This window comes from Lagenorhynchus albirostris, chromosome 12 (genome assembly GCF_949774975.1).
Source record: "Lagenorhynchus albirostris chromosome 12, mLagAlb1.1, whole genome shotgun sequence".
Lineage (NCBI taxonomy): Eukaryota > Metazoa > Chordata > Mammalia > Artiodactyla > Delphinidae > Lagenorhynchus > Lagenorhynchus albirostris.
In genome coordinates, this window is record NC_083106.1 from 86,027,790 (window position 1) to 86,048,470 (window position 20,681).

General features: G+C 33.9%; 1 protein-coding gene across 1 annotated transcript in view; it reads left to right on the forward strand.

Annotated features, from left to right (window-relative positions):
* The first annotated feature begins 378 nt into the window (after window positions 1-378).
* Window positions 379-20,681, forward strand: part of EYS (eyes shut homolog) — a 1,671,360-nt gene continuing 1,651,057 nt past the window's right edge. Inside the window, exons 1-2 of the mRNA XM_060167756.1 lie at window positions 379-1,129; window positions 4,845-4,958. Coding sequence (XP_060023739.1) covers window positions 379-1,129; window positions 4,845-4,958 — 865 coding nt within the window. The remainder of the gene's footprint in view (window positions 1,130-4,844; window positions 4,959-20,681) is intronic.

The window sequence follows — 20,681 nt, forward strand, 5'->3', positions numbered from 1 at the left end:
TATATGGCAGGATGAGATACAACGTACCTTGACCATATTTTTCCTGGCCTTGATTCACAAAGAAGGTGCCTAGCTTTAGTGACACAGTTTTTGCAGAAAACAGGTAAGAATTTTCTATATCATTGTTAGGAAAAACTTCACTAACAATGTATTATTTTTCTGTTTTAAGGTATATTTTAAACAATTGAACTCTACTGTTTCTTGATCAAAATCCAGTCATCAAATCTACTTTCACTTTGGGAATAGAGAAAGGAAGTCAGTCCCCAGGAGTCCCTGAACAAAATATCTGCTTAGAATTTTCCAGCAACACTGAAAGCCCATTTTGCAGCAATTATTTATGACACTTTCGTGATAGACTGTAAAACACAATTTCCCAAAATGACTGACAATTTAATTATGCTTGTGAGCCTGGTGGTTCTTCACAGCATGTTTATAAATGGAAGAACAACATGTAAACGGCACTTGACGGAAGAATGGCGTACACAGCCCTCAACATATGTGGTGAATTGGACAGTGACAGAAAACCTCTGCCTGGAGTTCTATGGGGATTGCTGGCTTGGAGATGTAAATACTAAAATGAATACTTCTGGCAATCAAGTTGTTCCCCAGATTTGCCCTTTGCAAATTCAATTAGGAGACATCCTTGTAATTTCTTCTGAACCATCTCTTCAATATCCAGAAATAAATGTGATGAATGTTTCTGAAGCATCATTCATTGACTGTCTGCAAAATACCACAACTGAAGATCAGTTACTTTTTGGTTGCAATCTAAAAGGAATGCACACTGTTAATTCTCAGTGGCTGAGTGTTGGGACACATTACTTCATCACAGTAATGCCAAGTGGTCCATCCTTTTGTCAACTGGGACTTCGACTAAATGTAACAGTGAAAGAGCAGTTCTGCCAGGAATATCTGAGTTCGGAGCTTTGCTCTGGGCATGGTACATGTCTTACTGAAATTTGGAGCAAGATATACAGCTGCCATTGCCAGCCTCCATTCTATGGGAAATACTGCCAGGAGCTGGATTCATATTCCTGTAAGCCATGTAAAAATAATGGCAGTGGCATTAATAAAAGAGAAAAATGGAATAAGCAAGGATATGAATGTATCTGTCACCCACAAATTTCAGGTAAGATTATTTTTTAAAGTAACATAATTCTATTAAAATAGTAAAATAGATTGAATTCATAAATGGTTAGTTACCAAAAAATAGGCTATGTTTTTAAGAATTTGGTAGATTTTTTTAGAATGGGCTAAATTTGGATTCTGGTCATATAAAAAGCCTATCAGGCATTCTTTTTTTTTTTTTTTTTTTTTTCAGTACGCGGGCCTCTCACTGTTGTGGCCTCTCCCATTGCAGAGCACAGGCTCCGGACGCACAGGCTCAGTGGTCATGGCTCACGGGCCTAGCCTCTCTGCAGCATGTGGGATCTTCCCGGACCCGGGCACGAACCCATGTCCCCTGCATCAGCAGATGGACTCTCAACCACTGCACCACCAGGGAAGCCCCAGGCATTCTTTAAAATAAAAATTGTGCTTATTTAAAGAGGATATCTTAAAAACATATATGCTTTATCCGGAAATACCTATTTTTACATCTTTCCCCAAATCCACTCTTAATGTCTCATTCAAAAAAAAAAAAAAGATTATCAGAATAATATGTTTTAGTCATTAAATGAAATTCCCAAGGTTATGGTATTTGGGGCAAGCAGTTCTGGGTGATAATGTAGAAATGAAGTGTGGCTCTAAGTCGAGGATAATAAGGACACACATTATTGGGACGAAGGTTTGAAGTTGCTTGGGAGAGTTGGAGAAGAAAGAATGATTGTGAACCCAAAGTAATGTTCTCAATGGTGTTGGTGTGGCACCTATAAAGTAATTGATAAATCAGAAGAACAAGGAGGGAAAGAGAGTGATATAATTATCAACTGTTTTTTTTTTAATTATTAACTGGTTTTTATAATCTAAATGAGAGGCAATGATGAGAAACGTTTGCAAAGGAAGATATATGGTGAGTGGGTGAAGCAAAAAGAAGGGCAACCTAAAAACAGTGTAAATAAACTAGGTTACCTGAGGCTGAAGTGAGGATTTAAGGGAAATAGACTATTCCTATTTGAAAGTTTACTAAGGAAGTTGGGTCATTAGAGAAAAATGAAGAGGAACTTTGAGAAATGTAGGGAATATTTGACATTTGGGAATGTGTGAAAGAATTTCTTTCAATTACAGTTTCAGAGACCTGGCATGGAGAGTCACAAAGGTAAAAGGAGGATGATCTAACAAAGGGAAATGCCTGGCGTTGGCAATGACGGGATGAGAAAACACGCAACAGACTAACAGCACATTTTGGTCAGGAGAGGGGAAGGGGGGTGAGAAGCAGATGTGACTGGAGCCAACTGGGCTCAGTGATATAACTGCAATTTTGTGGGGCATGCCTTAGGAGGATTCATTAGGGTTGCTCTTCTGTGTGACAGGGAAGACTCCCTTGAAGCTAGATTTGAGGAGACTGTGTGATAAAGTATAATGGAAGAACTCTATAAGCCATTTTAAGCTCCAAAATTCACCTAAGCCAATCATTTAAAATGTAATTTTAGACTCTTTAGGGAAGAAGTACTGAGGCTATTTCAGAAGTTAATCCCAGCATTATCAACTGGGCATCCTCTCTGTATAACTGGGATCAAATTCGCATTTGACTCTACTGGCAGGGGTGATAAAAGATGTAAGTTAACCTGACTCATAGTATATCAGATAATTAAAATTAAGACAGGTCAGCAAAAATAAATAAATAAATAAATAAAAGCACTCAAATTTCTGATTTAGGGTGAATGGAGAAATAATTTAATCTAGAGCTTCTAAAGTATACGTTTTAACCCGTCCAAAGAATTTTAGAGAATATTTGACCAGAAAATTTCTACTACCTACATAATATTAACTGGCATAGATATAATCATAAATCATGGAATATTATTTCAATGAGTTATCATAATTGCATAGAATGGTTTTATCCCAATGTTTATTTCTTTGTTTATTAGAAACACAGCAGTTGATAATGTAAATAATCAAATTTTAAACTCTATAAAAGTATCTCACATTATTTATTTTTTAAGACATTGAGCACATACCATGACACCACTCTAATTATGCACAATTACTTCAATTTTAAATCTTAAAAGATACAGAAATATGTAGGATTACCAAGAAACTGAGAATGTTCACTGTACTAGTTTGTTAGTGCTGCCATAACAAAGAACAACAGTGTGAGTGGCTTCAACATTAGAAGTTTATTTTCTCAAAGTTCTAGAGATTAAGTGGTCCCAATCAAGGTGTCAGGAGGAGTGGTTTCTCTAAGGCCTCTCTCCTTGGTCCATGGTCAGCCATTTCTCTCTGTGTTTTCACATCCCTTTTCTCTGTAGTGCCTGTGCATCCTCTCCTTATAAGGACATAAGTCATTTTTGATTAGGACCCAAACTAATGACCTCATTTAATATTTATTACCTCTTTAGAGACCCTGTCTCCAAGTAAGTCACACTATGAGGTTATGGGGGTTAGGATTTCAACATAAGAATTTTTTTGTGGGGGTGGTCACAATTTAGCTATTATATCCACTAGGACTGAAAGAGAACATGACCTATTGAACATACCACTGATACTTTAGCTTTTGCATATGGAAATATTTTGGGACACAATTACTTATTGTAATTACTTATTACTTAGATTTTCATTGTGTTGGGGATTGTTTGGAGGTAAGTGAAAGACGAAGAGTTCTGCATTAGTGAGGTAGAGATGTCAGTGTATAAAGAATTTCAAAAGCATCAACTGGTGAAAACTGCTCACAAATTAAATTAAGAATTCAATTAGAATGGGGGAAGTGGCAGGCTTATTGCCAAATCATGTGCAACTGTTTTGTAGTGACATTTGTCCATGTGTCATGCCCTGGAATTTTGTTAGCACATTCCTCTAAGAAGGATATTATGAGATGATCAACTACATAGAAATATATGCTATGCAAGGTTGTGTTTTTTTGTGTAGTAGGACCATGATAGCTTGTACAAGTGGGATTTGGAAAACTTGATACAGTAGCAAAGAAAGTGTAGAATTTAGAAGCTTGTGCATGGCTTCTGAGAATCCAAGCAGTCTTCCCTCTTTTCTTCCAAATATTTTTAGATTAGATTAGATTAGATATGAATTGATTTGATTTGATTTTACTGTGGAGAGAATGATTAATACGAGGAATTAATACGAGGTTTACCCTCAAACAAAATTTTAAGTGTATAATATATTACTGTTGACAAAAGGTGAAATGTTGCACAACAGGTCTGTAGATCTTATTTTTCTTGCTTAACTGAAACTTTATGCCCTGGTTCCTCTTCAGATGTATAATACTTTCACATTTTCCTTGTTTGAATCATTACCTTGGCTAGGTAGTAGGGCTAAGATACAATATATTATACATTTGAATGTGTCACTTTGTATATTACCACAGCAATGCTCCAGCATATGTTGAAGAATTAATACTTACATATATTAATATTATCTACATGATTAACACATTCAAATTATTATAAAAAATTAACTAGAGCTCAAATATCACCAATCAGAAAAATATTTTGATATTATATTATGCAGTGAAAGGATGGAAAAACTGATGTCAAATTTATTAAAATTAAATTTTGTTTCCATTTAAATCCATCATCATGAAGCACTATGTCTTAGAATTACACTATTCAAAATTTTTCTATTATTCATTATTAAAAATTTGGGAAAAATCTATGACTTTAATTAACTATATAAATATAATGTACATATTTTAATCTAGTTGAAACATTAATTTTCTTTTATTTTTATAGGCATAAATTGTTCAGAAATAATTGGGCAGTGTCAACCACATATCTGTTTCCATAGGAACTGCAGAAATATTACTGCAAATAGTTTCATTTGTGATTGTGAGGAACCATTTTCAGGTAAAAATACACATATATGTATGTATGCATACATACACACAAATAATTTTAATTTTGTCATTTATTTCAAATTAGACTTGAAATGTTTCATTTATTACTGAAAAATACAAGTTTAGGGGTTCTATACTCTGAGTTTTTTGAAGAATAAATTTAAGAGATCAATTTAACAATTAAATGATTATTCTGCTAAATATTGATATTTCATAATATATGAAGAGTTTAGCCATCAATTGAACAGTTTTTGTTTGTTTGTTTTTTTACTATGATAAAATATATTTTGTTCTTAGGTACTAAAATATGTTTACAAAGGTATATTTTGCCCGTAATTTGCAAAATTATATCTCTATTATTTCCTTATGTAACAGGTCAGTACAGACAAATCCCCTTTCATGAAGCATAAAAATGTTTTATTCCTTCTCAAATAAACTTAAAGATGTCAATAAAATCACTGTTTAAACCAATAGTTTCTTAACTTTTGATTAAATATTTAACAATGAAACTGTGTTTAAACCACTCTGATCTCATCTTTTTTTTTTTTTTTTCGGTACGTGGGCCTCTCACTGTTGTGGCCTCTCCCGTTGCGGAGCACAGGCTCCGGACGCACAGGCTCAGCGGCCATGGCTCACGGACCCAGCCGCTCCGCGGCATGTGGGCTCTTCCTGGACCGGGGCACGAACCCGTGTCCCCTGCATCGGCAGGCAGACTCTCAACCAGTACGCCACCAGGGAAGCCCTGATCTCATCTTTGAACCCTTCCACAATTTCCCATTTTCTGGGAAATATAACTCACCATCAGTGTATTTGTCTCTCTTCAAAATGTCTTTGGGTAGTGGTGTTTCCGGCCACAATTAGGTACCTAAAGACTCCTTTCATGGGACTGAAACAAAAGTTAAGTGTCTCCCAAACTGCAGAAAGTGATAACTCTCAGTGTTTCTCTTGCAGATCCTTCCATGTAACCTAGTTGAGAGAGATTTGAGAGTCTGGTAGAATGTATCAGCCACTGCCAATGGTAGGAGGGATTGGTAGCAGTGCAGGTGGTAAGAACTCCAACAACTGTCTTCAAAGAAATGTTTTCAGGGCTTTTCCCTTCAGGTCATTTATTTCCTGAGATAGGTTATGAATTGTTAGGTGTTTTATAATAGCTTATCATATCCTGCAGGTGTATGAAGAATATATAATTTATCTCCCAAACCATGGCATTTTTGAACAAAACAGGTAGCTAAAAGGAGTTACAAATATATAATATTTGAAATATTTATTTATTATTTGGCAAGTTGGTTTCATTAAATAGGCAGACAAATAATGTAGCTCTATTCAAAAAATTAATTTCTAAAATTCCTTCCAAAGACAATAATTGTAACTTGGTCTCTGCAAATCAAAAGGACATTTTAAAACATACTTTATATTGATTATCTGAAACATTACAAAATAATATAAGCAGAAACTATATTTACACTTATTTTTCTGAAGAATGAGTATTTTTTCAATATTGTCTTATAATTATAAATTTTTATAAACTATCTATACCCTCTTCAAAGTTGCATTTATGACTAATAAATTTGAAGTCATTTAATGCCTTCAGTTTACTCTTCTCCTAACTGTGCCATCTTGAGAACATTTTCACCGAACATATTTTGAGGTTCTTGCTAACCTCAAAGGAAAATCTGCTAAATGTTAAGTATTCCCAATTATATTTTTTTTTGTATAAAATACATCAATAAAGTATGTCCATAGGAGCTATATTTTATTCTATTCAAAATTATTTTTTGACAAACATTTTCAAAGAGAATCCTCATGAAATAAATGGTCTCTATGTATGATTCCTTTGAATGTTTGGCAAAATTTAGGTGCTTCAATTTATTTCCACTATGTCCTAGCACAAAAAAATAATCTGTGAAATATAGGATTTTTGTCAAATGTTGTTCCCCATAAGTCCAGCTATTTCAAAGCCTAGTTATAACATTTATGATCTCGAGCACTTCTGAATTCATTGAGCTTAAGTTTTTCATTGTATTGTGCAAGAATAAGCTTTAATGTCTTTTTAAAAATAAGTACATTTCACTAAAACTTTCAAACACCAGTCTTTTGTTCTTGATATATTGTTTTTTTGGTTAAATGTTTGTAACTCATTTTGAATGGGATGCAACCAAAACTTACAATATTTTCACTAAAATGCCAAAACCTCCCTGAAATACTGGATTTATTTTCAAAGTCATTCTTCACAAGTTTAAGCATTTCTAAAATTTAAATGATAATGGACAGCAGCAAAAGAAAGCACATTTTGCTATGTTACATTATTTTCAATATCAGCTTTATTCCAAAAATTTTAGTCTGTTGTCCTGTGAATATTTTAAATTATTTGTAAATTTTGCAACTATAGATTCTATTCCACTTGTGTGAGCATCAAAACTGGTTTGCTTTAAAACTATGAATTATGTATGAACCACAATAAACTCCAAGTACATTTTTTTCATCCTTTTCTCAACTCGATCAAACAATTATATATCATTATAAACTTAACAAAATTTATACTTATAATTTTAGCACAAGAGCACATAACTTTATCTTCGAACATTTTTACTGAATTTTCAATAGCATTCCTAATATTGTCAGATACCTTGCCTTCAACAGAACAAAACTATTATTGAAATAAACTGATTATGTATTTGAAACCTCTGACTTTACTAGTATAGACTGGTATCTTTTATCTTTGTGTCAATTTATTCTGCTAACTGAGCCAACACATTTATAACAATCGCTTTACTTTTAGTATGTACAGAGAAACTTGCAATAGAAAATTAGGAAAATAATTTTGCTATAGTTGTGTGATCTAAGTGAAAATACATGCTTCACAGAGTGATATGTAAGAATACCTTCTTATCTGAACTTAACTCATCAATGTGAGGGAGTCTTTTAAAATAATTACTAACATTTAAATAGATGCTGATGGTTTTTGAACTAAAACGTGTCTTCTGGTTTCATGTAGTCAGTGATGTCAACATACTCAGCAGTGGATCATTAAAGTGACATAGTTTAGAAGTAAACTCCATATTCATTACTAACTTTCTAGGGAATCAAATTTGAAACATACTTTTTGTTAAAAAAATAATTTTTGATATCATTTCATTTAAAGTATTTATTGTAAAATAAGAAATAAATATCAGAAAACAATAAAATACAGTAGTTGTATATTTATACCAGAAGATTGCAAACTTTTTCCTGAAAAGGATCAGATAGTAAATATTTTATACTTTCTGAGCCATATGGTATCTGTCAAGGTAACTCAACTCTGCTATTGAGTTAGTAGCGTGAAAGCATCCATAGACATACATAAATGAATGAATTCTTTTACGTTTCAATAAAACTTTATTTACAAAATCAGGTGGAAGGTCATATTTGGCTCACAGTTGTAATTTACTAACCCCTGATTTATACCATAGAACAAACGATCAACTCTACAGCAAAGACATATAGACTCTCTACAAACTCCATGACAGAAATGTTTGTCCTCAGCTTGTCTCTCATATAAAACATAGACATAATCCATAATTTCCTGTGGTCCCTCTGACCCAGCTTACTTGCAGTGAGCAGCTTTAGATCTTTCTCCTCCAAGCTAAGAAGGAGGTGACTATTTGTGGCAGCTTGGTTTTCAAAATCCACAAGCGGCCCTATATGAGAGATATAATACCCTTTGTATCTGAAAATGACTGAGAAAAGAAAGGTAGTTATCACTGGTTAACTTGCAAGTTTGTCCTCATGTTCAAATAAAATACTGCTTATGTATCCTAGAAAAGACCATGGCTGAATCTAAAGTACAAAGTAGAGATATATCAAACCCATTTGCTTACTTTAATGCAACTGTGAATATTACTTGGTTAGAAAATGCAGGAAAAATGGTCATTTGATAATTGGGGAGAATTTGTATCTCAGAAATAGTGTCCCACACTCCATGAGCATAAACTTGTGTTACTGTGGAAAAAATAGGATGATGACTTTATTAGAAGACCTAGTAACAATAATAGATTGAGATTTTTTTTTTGGTATGTATTGTATTATTCTGTGACTTAAAGCCTTAGCCAAAAATGTGCAGGAAGTATCATATTTTTAAAACATAAAATATGTATGTAGACATGCATGTACGTATGTATGTAGGTATCTATCAAACATCTATCTATGTATCTATCCTTCTATATATGCAATTATCTTATATATACTTTCTAATTAATTTCTTCAAAAACCTTTAGGAACAAATATATGTATAATCTTTTTACTCAGTGTGATGATCTGTGCATATTACTACATATTATCTGATATGTGAAGCAGGATTCACAAATAAATTGAGACTATAGTTTTCTAAAGAATCATATTAAAGGTCATAAACTTGGTATTTCCAATGTCTTATTAATCAGTTATTATTACATAAATTAACTTTTATGTTAAAGTCCCACTGCTCTTGAGTTTCACTCCAGACTGGGAATTTTGGAACTCATTTCTTTCGGAAATGTATAACTATCATGCTAGAAGCAGTTTAATAATCTATATCTAATGCAAATTTAAATCAAGATGGCAAAGAAATAATGTGGAATACATCAATCATATTTTAAAACTAGTGATACTTTAGGAAAAACAGATTCCTGATTTTTAAGACACCTCAAATATTGTGTTAAAATATACACTACCAAATGTTAAAGACCTAAATGTAAGGCCAGACACTATCAAACTCTTAGAGGAAAACATAGGCAGAACACTCTGTGACAAAAATCACAGCAAGATCCTTTGTGACCCACCTCCTAGAGAAATGGAAATAAAAACAAAAATAAACAAATGGGACCTAATGAAACTTAAAAGCTTTTGCTCAGCAAAGGAAACCATAAACAAGACCAAAAGACAACCCTCAGAATGGGAGAAAATATTTGCAAATGAAGCAACTGACAAAGTATTAATCTCCAAAATTTACAAGCAGCTCATGCAGCTCAATAACAAAAAACCAAACAACCCAATCCAAAAATGGGCAGAAGACCCAAATAGACACTTCGCCAAAGAAGATATACAGATTGCCAACAAACGTATGAAAGAATGCTCAACATCATTAATCATTAGAGAAATGCAAATCAAGACTACAATGAGATATCATCTCACACAGGTCAGAATGACTATCATCAAAAATTCTCCAGACAGGGCTTCCCTGGTGGCGCAGTGGTTGAGAGTCCACCCGCTGATGCAGGGGACACGGGTTCATGCTCCAGTCCAGGAAGATCCCACAGGCCACGGAGCAGCTAGGCCCGTGAGCCACAGCCACTGAGCCTGCACGTCCGGAGCCTGTGCTCTGCAATGGGAGAAGCCACGACAGTGAGAGACCCGCGTACCGCAAAAAAAAAAAAAAAAATCTACAGACAATAAATATTGGAGAGGGTGTGGAGAAAAGGGAACCCACTTGCACTGTTGGGGGGAATGTAAATTGATACAGCCACTATGGAGAACAGTATGGAGGTTCCTTAAAAAACTAAAAATAGAACTACCATATGACCCAGCAATCCCACTACTGGGCATATACCCTGAGAAAACCATAATTCAAAAAGAGTCATGTACCAATATGTTCATTGCAGCTCTATTTACAATAGCCAGGACATGGAAGCAACCTAAGTGTCCATCAACAGATGAATGGATAAAGAAGATGTGGCACATATATACAATAGAATATTACTCAGCCATAAAAAGAAACAAAATTGAGTTATTTGTAGTGAGGTGGATGGACATAGAGTCTGTCATACAGAGTGAAGTAAGTCAGAAAGAGAAAAACAAATATCATATGCTAACACATATATATGGAATCTAAGGGGGGAAAAAAAGGTCATGAAGAACCTAGGGTTAAGAAGGGAATAAAGACACATACCTACTAGTGAATGGACTTGAGAATATGGGGAGGGGGAAGGGTAACATGTGACAAGGTGAGAGAGTGGCATGGACATATATACACTACCAAACATAAAATAGATAGCTAGTGGGAAGCAGCAGCCGTATAGCACATGGAGATCAGCTCGGTGCTTAATGACCACCTAGTGGTGTGGGATAGGGAGGGTGGGAGGGAGGGAGATGCAAGAGGGAAGAGATATGGGAACATATGTCTATGTATAACTGATTCACTTTGTTATAAAGCAGAAAGTAACACACCATTGTAAATCAATTATACTCAATAAAGATGTTAAAACAAAAAACAAAAAACAGAAAACAAAACCTGGAAAAAACCCCACAAAATACCGATAACTAGTGGGAAGCAGCCACATAGCACAGGGAGATGAGCTCGGTGCTTTGTGACCACGTACAGGGGTGGGATAGGGAGGGTGGGAGGGAGGGAGTCGCAAGAGGGAAGAGATATGGTGATATAGGTATATGTATAGCTGTTTCACTTTATTGTAAAGCAGAAACTAACACACCATTGTAAAGCAATTATACTCCAATAAAGATGTTAAAAAAAAAGAATAATTAGCCATGAGGTAAACCTACAATCACAAACCTTATAAAAGTAAAATTAAGGAGTAAAGATCTATTCCAAAACTGTATGAAAATGTATTCTTCATTGTAATTCCAAACTTGAAAATGTTATACAAGATTTATGTATCTATTATAAAATGATCTCTAATTTTATAACTTCATAAGGTTTATTGCAAAAAAAATTTCATGTATTTTTAGAGCAATTCAAGGAACTATTAAAATTCTCCTGGTCTGTTCCATGTTTTCAAATATGATTTTGATATAGTAACAAGTGATTGTCAGAAAATAAGCTCACAGTCTTAGTTTAAGGCTAAGTTACAGCTGCAAGATAATAATTTTAGTTTCAGGATTCAAGAACGTTTATTTGCAAGGCATGCTGTGATCTCTATACCCAAGGTGAATGATTTTTGGAAAACATTGCATTGCATTGGAGGAATAAGTATTTTTCAGGATGTGATAACCCCCGGTATCATTCTGACTGATAAGAGGTCTAATCTGATGAGTGAAGATTACTGTAAGACATTTCATTAGCAGTTTAAAGCAGAAAGAAGGCAGAAAAGCTTTCAAGGTAAAGTAAATTCCCCCATTTTCAAAATCCCTAGCAGTGGGTAGAATTTATGGAGAATAGTATTTTGTCCATGGATAGGAAAGGTAGTAGGAGCTAAATCAGATATCACCTTTTTTTCATTTTTAATAATTGAACTTTAATCCTATTTGAAACTCAGTTCTGGTAGAGGCTAGAAAACTAATCTCAGTCCACTCTCCACTCCACCCTAGCTCTAACCCCCTGACATGTAGAGAACTGACCTAGTCCTGCTCTCATAAGTGTAATTTGTTAAGTATTGTGGATAATTAATCATGTCACATGAGCCAATAGGCACACTACATGTACAATCAACTCTATGGCTTCCCATTCATACAACTTAGAGTTAAAATTATGGCAAATAGTTACACAAGCTACACACTTAATGATGCACATAATGTTCTTAGGTGTTGACTAGGAAGGCTGTTATGTACTTTGGATTGTTATTTACATCATAACACCTTACTTTTGTTGTATTTTTCTTCTTGATTCTCTGGTCACTGCAATCACTATCAGCACTGATAGTGACCCATACTTCTAAGCACAGCATAATCCACAGTAACATAACACCAGAAAAGCAAAGGCTCTCTATCCAATTACTAACAGGAAGGATTTCCTTTGCTACCCTACTCCAGCCTGATGGACTGAAGCTTCCTTTGTGCCTTCTGTATTTTTGTGTGTCCTTCCATTGTGATAAATTCTCCTTTGACTGACTGGCAAAGCAATGCATCCAACTGCTCCCCATCCCACTGTAAGTTGTCTCAAGACAATTTGTGTGCCAACTAAGTATCTGGTATATCTTATTCATTTAATAAGTTGCAATTATTGATAACTATGAGATCTCAGGATGATCATTATTATTTTTTATATCTTGTGTATGAATGAGAGTATAAATTGATTACAAACAAAAAGTCTTGAATGCTCAGTAAAGCATATAATTTAGCTAAATTAATGAAACATATATGTTGTGCCAATTTGAATGCCCTCTCATTATTATTCAATAAATAGAACATTTATTAACTACTATTTATTATGTGCCATTTTTTGTCTTTTTTTTAATGTGTCTTTCTTTTTATCAGAAAACAAGTCCATGAAATAATCTCATCTCTATTTTACTTTTTGAGGAAATGTTGGAAATAGAGTCAAAATTTGGATTATTTTACTGTAGTGATATTGATCTTAAACCAATGTTATGCTGTATCGCTAGTTTATTCAGTGAAAAGATAACTAAATAATAATGGTGCAGTGTCAGTGTAATTTGTGTAGTATCCTATAGACCTTGAGAATGAATATGACTTACTCATTTTGTCATCTTTAAGTTGTCTCTCTTTATTGATGTGTAGAAAAATTTTATATATCCTGATAGAAGTAATTAGTATATGGGTATTACAAATACTTTCAGCCTGTGGCTTGTCTTTTCATCTTTTAATCCATATATATATATTTTTTTTATACATTTGTTTCTTTTTTTTAAATTAAGGGTACTTTAATTTATTTATTTATTTTTGGCTGTGTTGGGTCTTCATTTCTGTGCGAGGGCTTTCTCTAGTTGTGGCAAGCGGGGGCCACTCTTCATCGCGGTGCGCGGGCCTCTCACTATCGCGGCCTCTCTTGTTGTGGAGCACAGGCTCCAGACGCACAGGCTCAGTAGCTGTGGCTCACGGGCCTAGTTGCTCCGCGGCATGTGGGATCTTCCCAGACCAGGTCTCAAACCCATGTCCCCTGCATTAGTAGGCAGATTCTCAACCACTGCGCCACCAGGGAAGCCCTAATCCATATATTTTGATGAGCAGATGTTTTATAAGTTGATGAAGTCCAATTTATATATATTTTTTATTTTTATGTTAAGTGGGTGTTATGTTTCTTTAGGAAAAATTTGCATATCCCAAAGACATAAAGATATTCTCCTATGTTTCTCCTAGAAGATTTACAGTTTTAGCCTCTCTGTTTAGGTTGATGATTTATTCAAATTTAAGTTTTGTGATTCATATAGAATCAACATTCTGTTTTCTTTCTCATATAAAGAGATCTAGTTATTCAGCAGAATTGAGGAAAACTCTCTTTACCCCTGGATTTGTTTGGCATATTTGTCAAAAACCAATGAAGCATACATGTGTGTGTCCATTTCTACATTCTCTATTCTATTCCATCAATCTATCTGTCCTCCTTTTAGCCAATAACACCCTCTCTTGATTTGTATAGATATATAATGAAACTTGAGGTCATGTAGTATGAGTTTTCCAACTTCCTTTTTTTATCAAGATTGTTTTGGCTATTATATATCCTGTGCTTTTCCATATAAATCTTAGAATAACTTGAAATTTTATCTAAAAATTTCTGCTAGTCTTTTAATATGGACTGTTTTGAATCTATTGTTCAATTTTGGGAGGACAACAACTTATCAATATTCAATTTTCTAATCTATGAGCATGATATATGGCTCTAATTATTTAGGACTTTACTAATCTCTCAGCAATATGCTATAATTTTCAGGGGAAAGTAAATACATATTAAAATGACTTGGTTAAATTTTAAAGTATTTTAATATTTTTGATGATAGTGTAATTGTTTTAAATTTTTTCTAATAATTTGCTGTTATATATAGACATATAATTACCATGTACTCTAAGTCCATGTTAAATGCATTTATTAGTTCCAATTATTCCCTGAGATTCCTTAGGATTTTCTGTGTAAACAATTTTATTGTCTGTAAATAAATTTCTTTTTATATATTCCTTTCTAATATAATACTTATGATTTTATTTGCTTACCTGGCTAGGTCCTCAGATACAATGTTTAAAAACAAAGGGGGCATCCTTCCCTTTTTCTTTTTTTTTTAATTTTTCTTGGAATATAGTTGATTTACAATGTTGTGTTAGTTTCAGGTGTACAGCAAAGAGAATCTGTTATAAATATACATATATCCACTCTTTTTCAGATTCTTTTCCCCTATAGGCCATTACAGAGTATTGAGTAGAATTCCCTGTGCTATACAGTACATCCTTGTTAGTTATCTATTTTATATATAGTAGTGTGTTTATGTCAATCTCAATCTTCCAATTTATCCCTCCTCCACCCTTACCCCTGGTAACCATAAGTTTGTTTTCTACTTCTGTAACTCTATTTCTGTTTTGTAGATAAGTTCATTTGTATGCTTTTTTGAAGATTCCACATATAAGCAATATCATATGATATTTATCATTCTCTGTCTTACTTATTTCACTCAATATGAGAATCTCTAGGTCCATCCATGTTGCTGCAAATGTCATCATTTCATTATCTTTTATGGCTAAGTAATATGCGATTATAGATATGTACCACATCTTCTTTATCCATTCATGTGTTGATGGACATTTAGGTTGCTTCCACATTCTGGTTATTGTAAATAGTGTTGCAATGAACATTGAGGTGCATGTATCTTTTCGAATTATGGTTTTCTCCAGATATATCACTGGGAGTGGGATTGGTGGATCATATGGTAGCTCTATTTTTAGGTTTTTAAGGATCCTTCACACTGTTCTCCATAGTGTCTGTCCCAGTTTGCATTCACACCAACAGTGTAGGAGGACTCTGTTTTCTCCACCCACTCTCCAGCATTTATTGTTCACAATATTTTTTTTTTTTGCGGTACACGGGCCTCTCACTTTTGTGGCCTCTCCCGTTGTGGAGCACAGGCTCCGGACGTGCAGGCTCAGCAGCCATGGCTCACGGGCCCAGCCACTCCGCAGCATGTGGGATCTTCCCGAACTGGGGCACGAACCCGTGTCCCCTGCATCGGCAGGCGAACTCTCAACCACTGCACCACCAGGGAAGCCCCTGTTCACAGATTTTTTGATGATGGCCATTCTGACTGGTGTGAAGTGATACCTCATTGTAGTTTTGATTTGCATTTCTCTAATAAATAGTGACGTCAACATCTTTTCATGCGCTATTTACATTTTTCTTTGATGTTAAGTATTCGGTATTTCATCAAATCTAATGTTAGCTGTATGTTTTACATAGACATTGTTGTCAAATAAAGAGAGTCTCTTTCTATTTATAGTCTGTTGATAATTTTTATGAGGATTGGACAATTAATTTTGTCAAATGTTTTCACTGCACCTATTGAGATGATTTTATGATGTTTCAATTAAATTTTGTGGTTTTCTAATGTCTTCAGTTAATTCATGAATTACAGATTTTCATATCTAAACTAACCTTGCATTCCTGGGCTATAACTTAATTGGACATGATAAATTATTATTTTTACATGCTCTGTGTTTAGTTGGTAATATTTCGTTAAATTCTTTTTCAGTTATATTCATGTAGGATATTGATATTTCGTTTTCTAGAATTATTTCTTTATGTTGATACATAATGGTTAACCTGAACTCTACATTTTGAAAAAATATATAAATTTGGTATTAATTTCTTGCCTAAATGTTTGATATCACTCATTAGTGAAATCACTTAAACTGTAATATATTTATTGGAAAATTTTGGATAAATTGAATTATTTTAACAGAGGCAGATACATTAATATTTTCCAATTCTTGTCAGATTTCAGAAGTTATTCTATTCAAGGAAGTTTTTCATAACATATTAGCTGTTCGGCTTTCAGCATAATGTTCATAATATTATCTTATTGCTCTTTTAATATCTGTGGGATCAGAAGTAATGTCCATTATTTCATTCATGATAGTCCTTTTTCTTTTATCAACATCATAGGATTTTCTTAATATTGTTGATCTTTGCAATGTACCAAACATTAACTTAGCTAATTTCCTTTATTGTTTTCTATTTCACTCATTTCTTCTTATTATTCTCTCTACTGACTTTGGGTTTAATGTACTCATGTTTTCTGGTTTTAATACAGAGGCAATTTATTGACTTGATACTCCTGTCCTCTGGCCTTCAATGCTTCTCATAAAAAGTCAGTTATCATTTGCATTATTTTTCCCTCAGATATGTCTTTTTTTCTCTAGCTGATTTAATGATATTATATTTTGAATACTGACTATACTTTGCCTAAAAGTGATTTTTGCTGTATTTGTTCTACATGGAGACTGCCAAGGTTTTTGTATTTGTAAAGTAATTTTTAAATCATATTTAGAAAGCTTTAAGCCACTATTTTATTTTTTATCTTTTATTTTATTATTTTTTATGTTTCCAATTAAATTTATTTATTAATTAATTTATTTATTTTAACATATTTACTTGAGTATAATTGCTTTTCAATGGAGTGTTAGTTTCTGCTTTATAACAAAGTGAATCAGTTATACATATACATATGTCCCCATATCTCTTCCGTCATGTGTCTCCCTCCCTCCCACCCTCCATATCCCACCCCTCTAGATGGTCACAAAGTACCGAGCTGATCTCCCTGTGCTATGCGGCTGCTTCCAACTAGAGATCTATTTTATGTTTGGTAGTGTATATATGTCCATGCCAATCTCTCACTTTGTCACACCTTACCCTTCCCCCTCCCCATATCCTCAAGTCCATTCTCTAGTAGGTCTGCATCTTTATTCCCATATTGCCCCTAGGTTCTTCATGACCATTTTTTTTTCTTTTTTTAGATTCAATATATATGTGTTAGCATACGGTATTTGATTTTCTCTTTCTGACTTAACTGCACTCTGTATGACAGACTCTAGGTCCATTGACCTCACTACAAATAACTCAGTTTTGTTTCTTTTTATGGCTGAGTAATATTTCATTGTATACATGTGCGGCATCTTCTTAATCCATTCATCTGTCAATGGGCACTTAGGTTGCTTCCGTGTCCTGGCTATTGTAAATAGAGCTGCAATGAACATTTTGGTACATGACTCTTTTTGAATTATGGTTTTCACATGGCATATGACCAGTAGTTGGATTGCTGGGTCATATACTAGTTCTATTTTTAGTTTTCGAAGGAATGTTCATACTATTCTCCATAGTGGCTGTATCAATTTACATTCCCCTCAACAGTGCAAGAGGGTTCCCTTTTCTCCACACCCTCTCCAGCACTTATTGTTTATAGATTTTTTCATGATGGCCATTCTGACTGGTGTGAGATGATATCTCATTGTAGTTTTGATTTGCATTTCTCTAATGATTAATGATGTTGAGCATCCTTTCATGTCTTTGTTGGCAATCTATATATCTTCTTTGGAGAAATGTCTATTTAGGGTTTCTGTCCATTTTTGGATTGGTTTGCTTGTTGTTGTTTTTTTTTAATATTGAGCTGTATGAACTGATTGTAAATTTGGGAGATTTATCCTTCATCAGTTGCTTCACTTGTAAATATTTTCTCCCATCCTGAGGGCTCTCTTTCCATCTTGTTTATGGTTTCCTTTCTTTGCAAAAGGTTTTAAGTTTCATTAGGTCTCATTTGTTTATTTTTGTTTTCATTTCCATTTCTCTAGGAGGTGGGTCAAAAAGGGTCTTGCTGTGATTTATGTCATAGAATGTTCTGCCTATGTTTTCATCTAAGAGTTTGATGGTGTCTGACCTTACTTTTAAGTCTTTAATCCATTTTGAATTTATTTTTGTGTATGGTGTTAGGGAGTATTCTAATTTCATATTTTATATGTAGCTGTCCAGTTTTCACAGCACCACTCATTGAAAAGACTGTCTTTTCTCCACTATATATTCTTGCCTCCTTTATCAAAGATAAGGTGACCGTATGTGAATGGGTTTATCTCTGGACTTTCTATCCTGTTTCATTGATCTATATTTCTGTTTTTGTGTCAGTACCATGGTGTCTTGATTACTCTAGCTTTGTAGTATAGTCTGAAGTCAGTGAGCCTGATGCCTCCAGCTCCATTTTTCTTTCTCAAGATTGATTTTTTTATTCGTGGTCTTTTGTGTTTCCATACAAATTGTAAATTTTTTTGTTCTAGTTCTGTGAAAAATGGCAGGGGTAGTTTGATAGGGATTGCATTGAATCTGTAGATTGCTTTGGGTAGTAGAGTCATTTTAACAATGTTGATTCTTCCAATCCAAGAACATGGTATATATCTCCATCTATTTGTATCACATTTCATTACTTTCATCAGTGTCTTATAATTTTCTGCATACAGGTCATTTGTCTCCTTAAGTAGCTTTATTTCTAGATATTTTATTCTTTTGTTGCAATGGTAAATGGGAGTGTTTTCTTAATTTCACTTTCAGATTTTTCATCATTAGCGTATAGGAATGCAAGAGATTTCTGTGCATTAATTTTGTATCCTGCTACTTTCCCAAATTCATTGATTAGCTCTAGTAGTTTTCTGGTAGGATCTTTAGCATTCTATATGTACAGTATCATGTCATCTGAAAACAGTGACAGCTTTACTTCTTCTTTTCTGATTTGGATTCCTTTTATTTCTTTTTCCTCTCTGATTGCTGTGGCTAAAACTTCCAAAACTACTTTGAAAAGTATTGGTGAGAGTGGGCAGCCTTCTCTTCTTCCTTATCTTAGTGGAAATGGTTTCAGTTTTTCACCATTGAGGACAATGTTGGCTGTGGGTTTTTCATATATGATCTCTATTATGTTAAGGAAAGTTCCCTCTATGCCTACATTCTGCAGGGTGTTTATCATTAATGGGTGTTGAATTTTGTTGAAAGCTTTCTCTGCATCTATTGAGATAATCATATTGTTTTTCTCCTTCAATTTTTTAATATGCTATATCATGTTGATTGATTTGCATATATTGAAGAATCCTTGCATTCCTGGGATAAACCCCACTTTATCATAGTGTATGATCCTTTTAATGGTGCTTTTGGATTCTTTTTGCTACTATTTTGTTGAGGATTTTTGCATCTACGTTCATCAATGATATTGGCCTGTAGTTTTCTTTCTTTGTGACATCTTTGTCTGGTTTTGGTATCAGAGTGATGGTGGCCTTGTAGAATGTGTTTGGGAGTGTTCTTTCCTCTGCTATATTTTGGAAGAATTTGAGAAGGATAGGTGTTATCTCTTCCCTAATTGTTTGGTAGAATTCACCTGTGAAGCCATCTGGTCCTGGGCTATTTTTTGTTGGAAGATTTTTAATCACAGTTTTAACTTCAGTGCTTGTGATTGGTCGGTTCATATTTTCTATTTCTTCCTGGTTCAGTCTTGGCAGGTTGTGCATTTCTAAGATTTTGTCCATTTCTTCCTGGTTGTCCATTTTATTGGCATATAGTTGCTTGTAGTAATCTCTCATGCTACTTTGTATTTCTGCAGTGTCAGTTGTTACTTCTTTTTTCATTTCTAAATCTGTTGATATGAGTCTTCTCCCTTATTTTCTTGATACATCTGGCTAATGTTTATCTCTTTTTTTTTATGTTCTGAAGAACCAGCTTTCAGTTTTTTTGATCTTTGCTATCATTTCCTTCATTTATTTCTGATCTGAACTTTATGATTTCTTTCCTTCTGCTAACTTTTGGATTTTTTTTGTTCTTTCTCTAATTGCTTTAGGTGTAAGGTTAGGTTGTTTATTTGAGATTTTTCTTGTTTCTTAAGGTAGGATTGTATTGCTATAAACTTCCCTCTTAGAACTACTTTTGCTGCATCACAAAGGTTTTAGGTCATCATCTTTTCATTGTCATTTTTTTCCAGGTATTTTTTTCATTTCCTCTTTGATATCTTCGCTGATCTCTTGGTTATTAAGTAATGTGTTGTTTAGCCTCCATGTGTTTGTATTTCTTAAGATTTTTTTC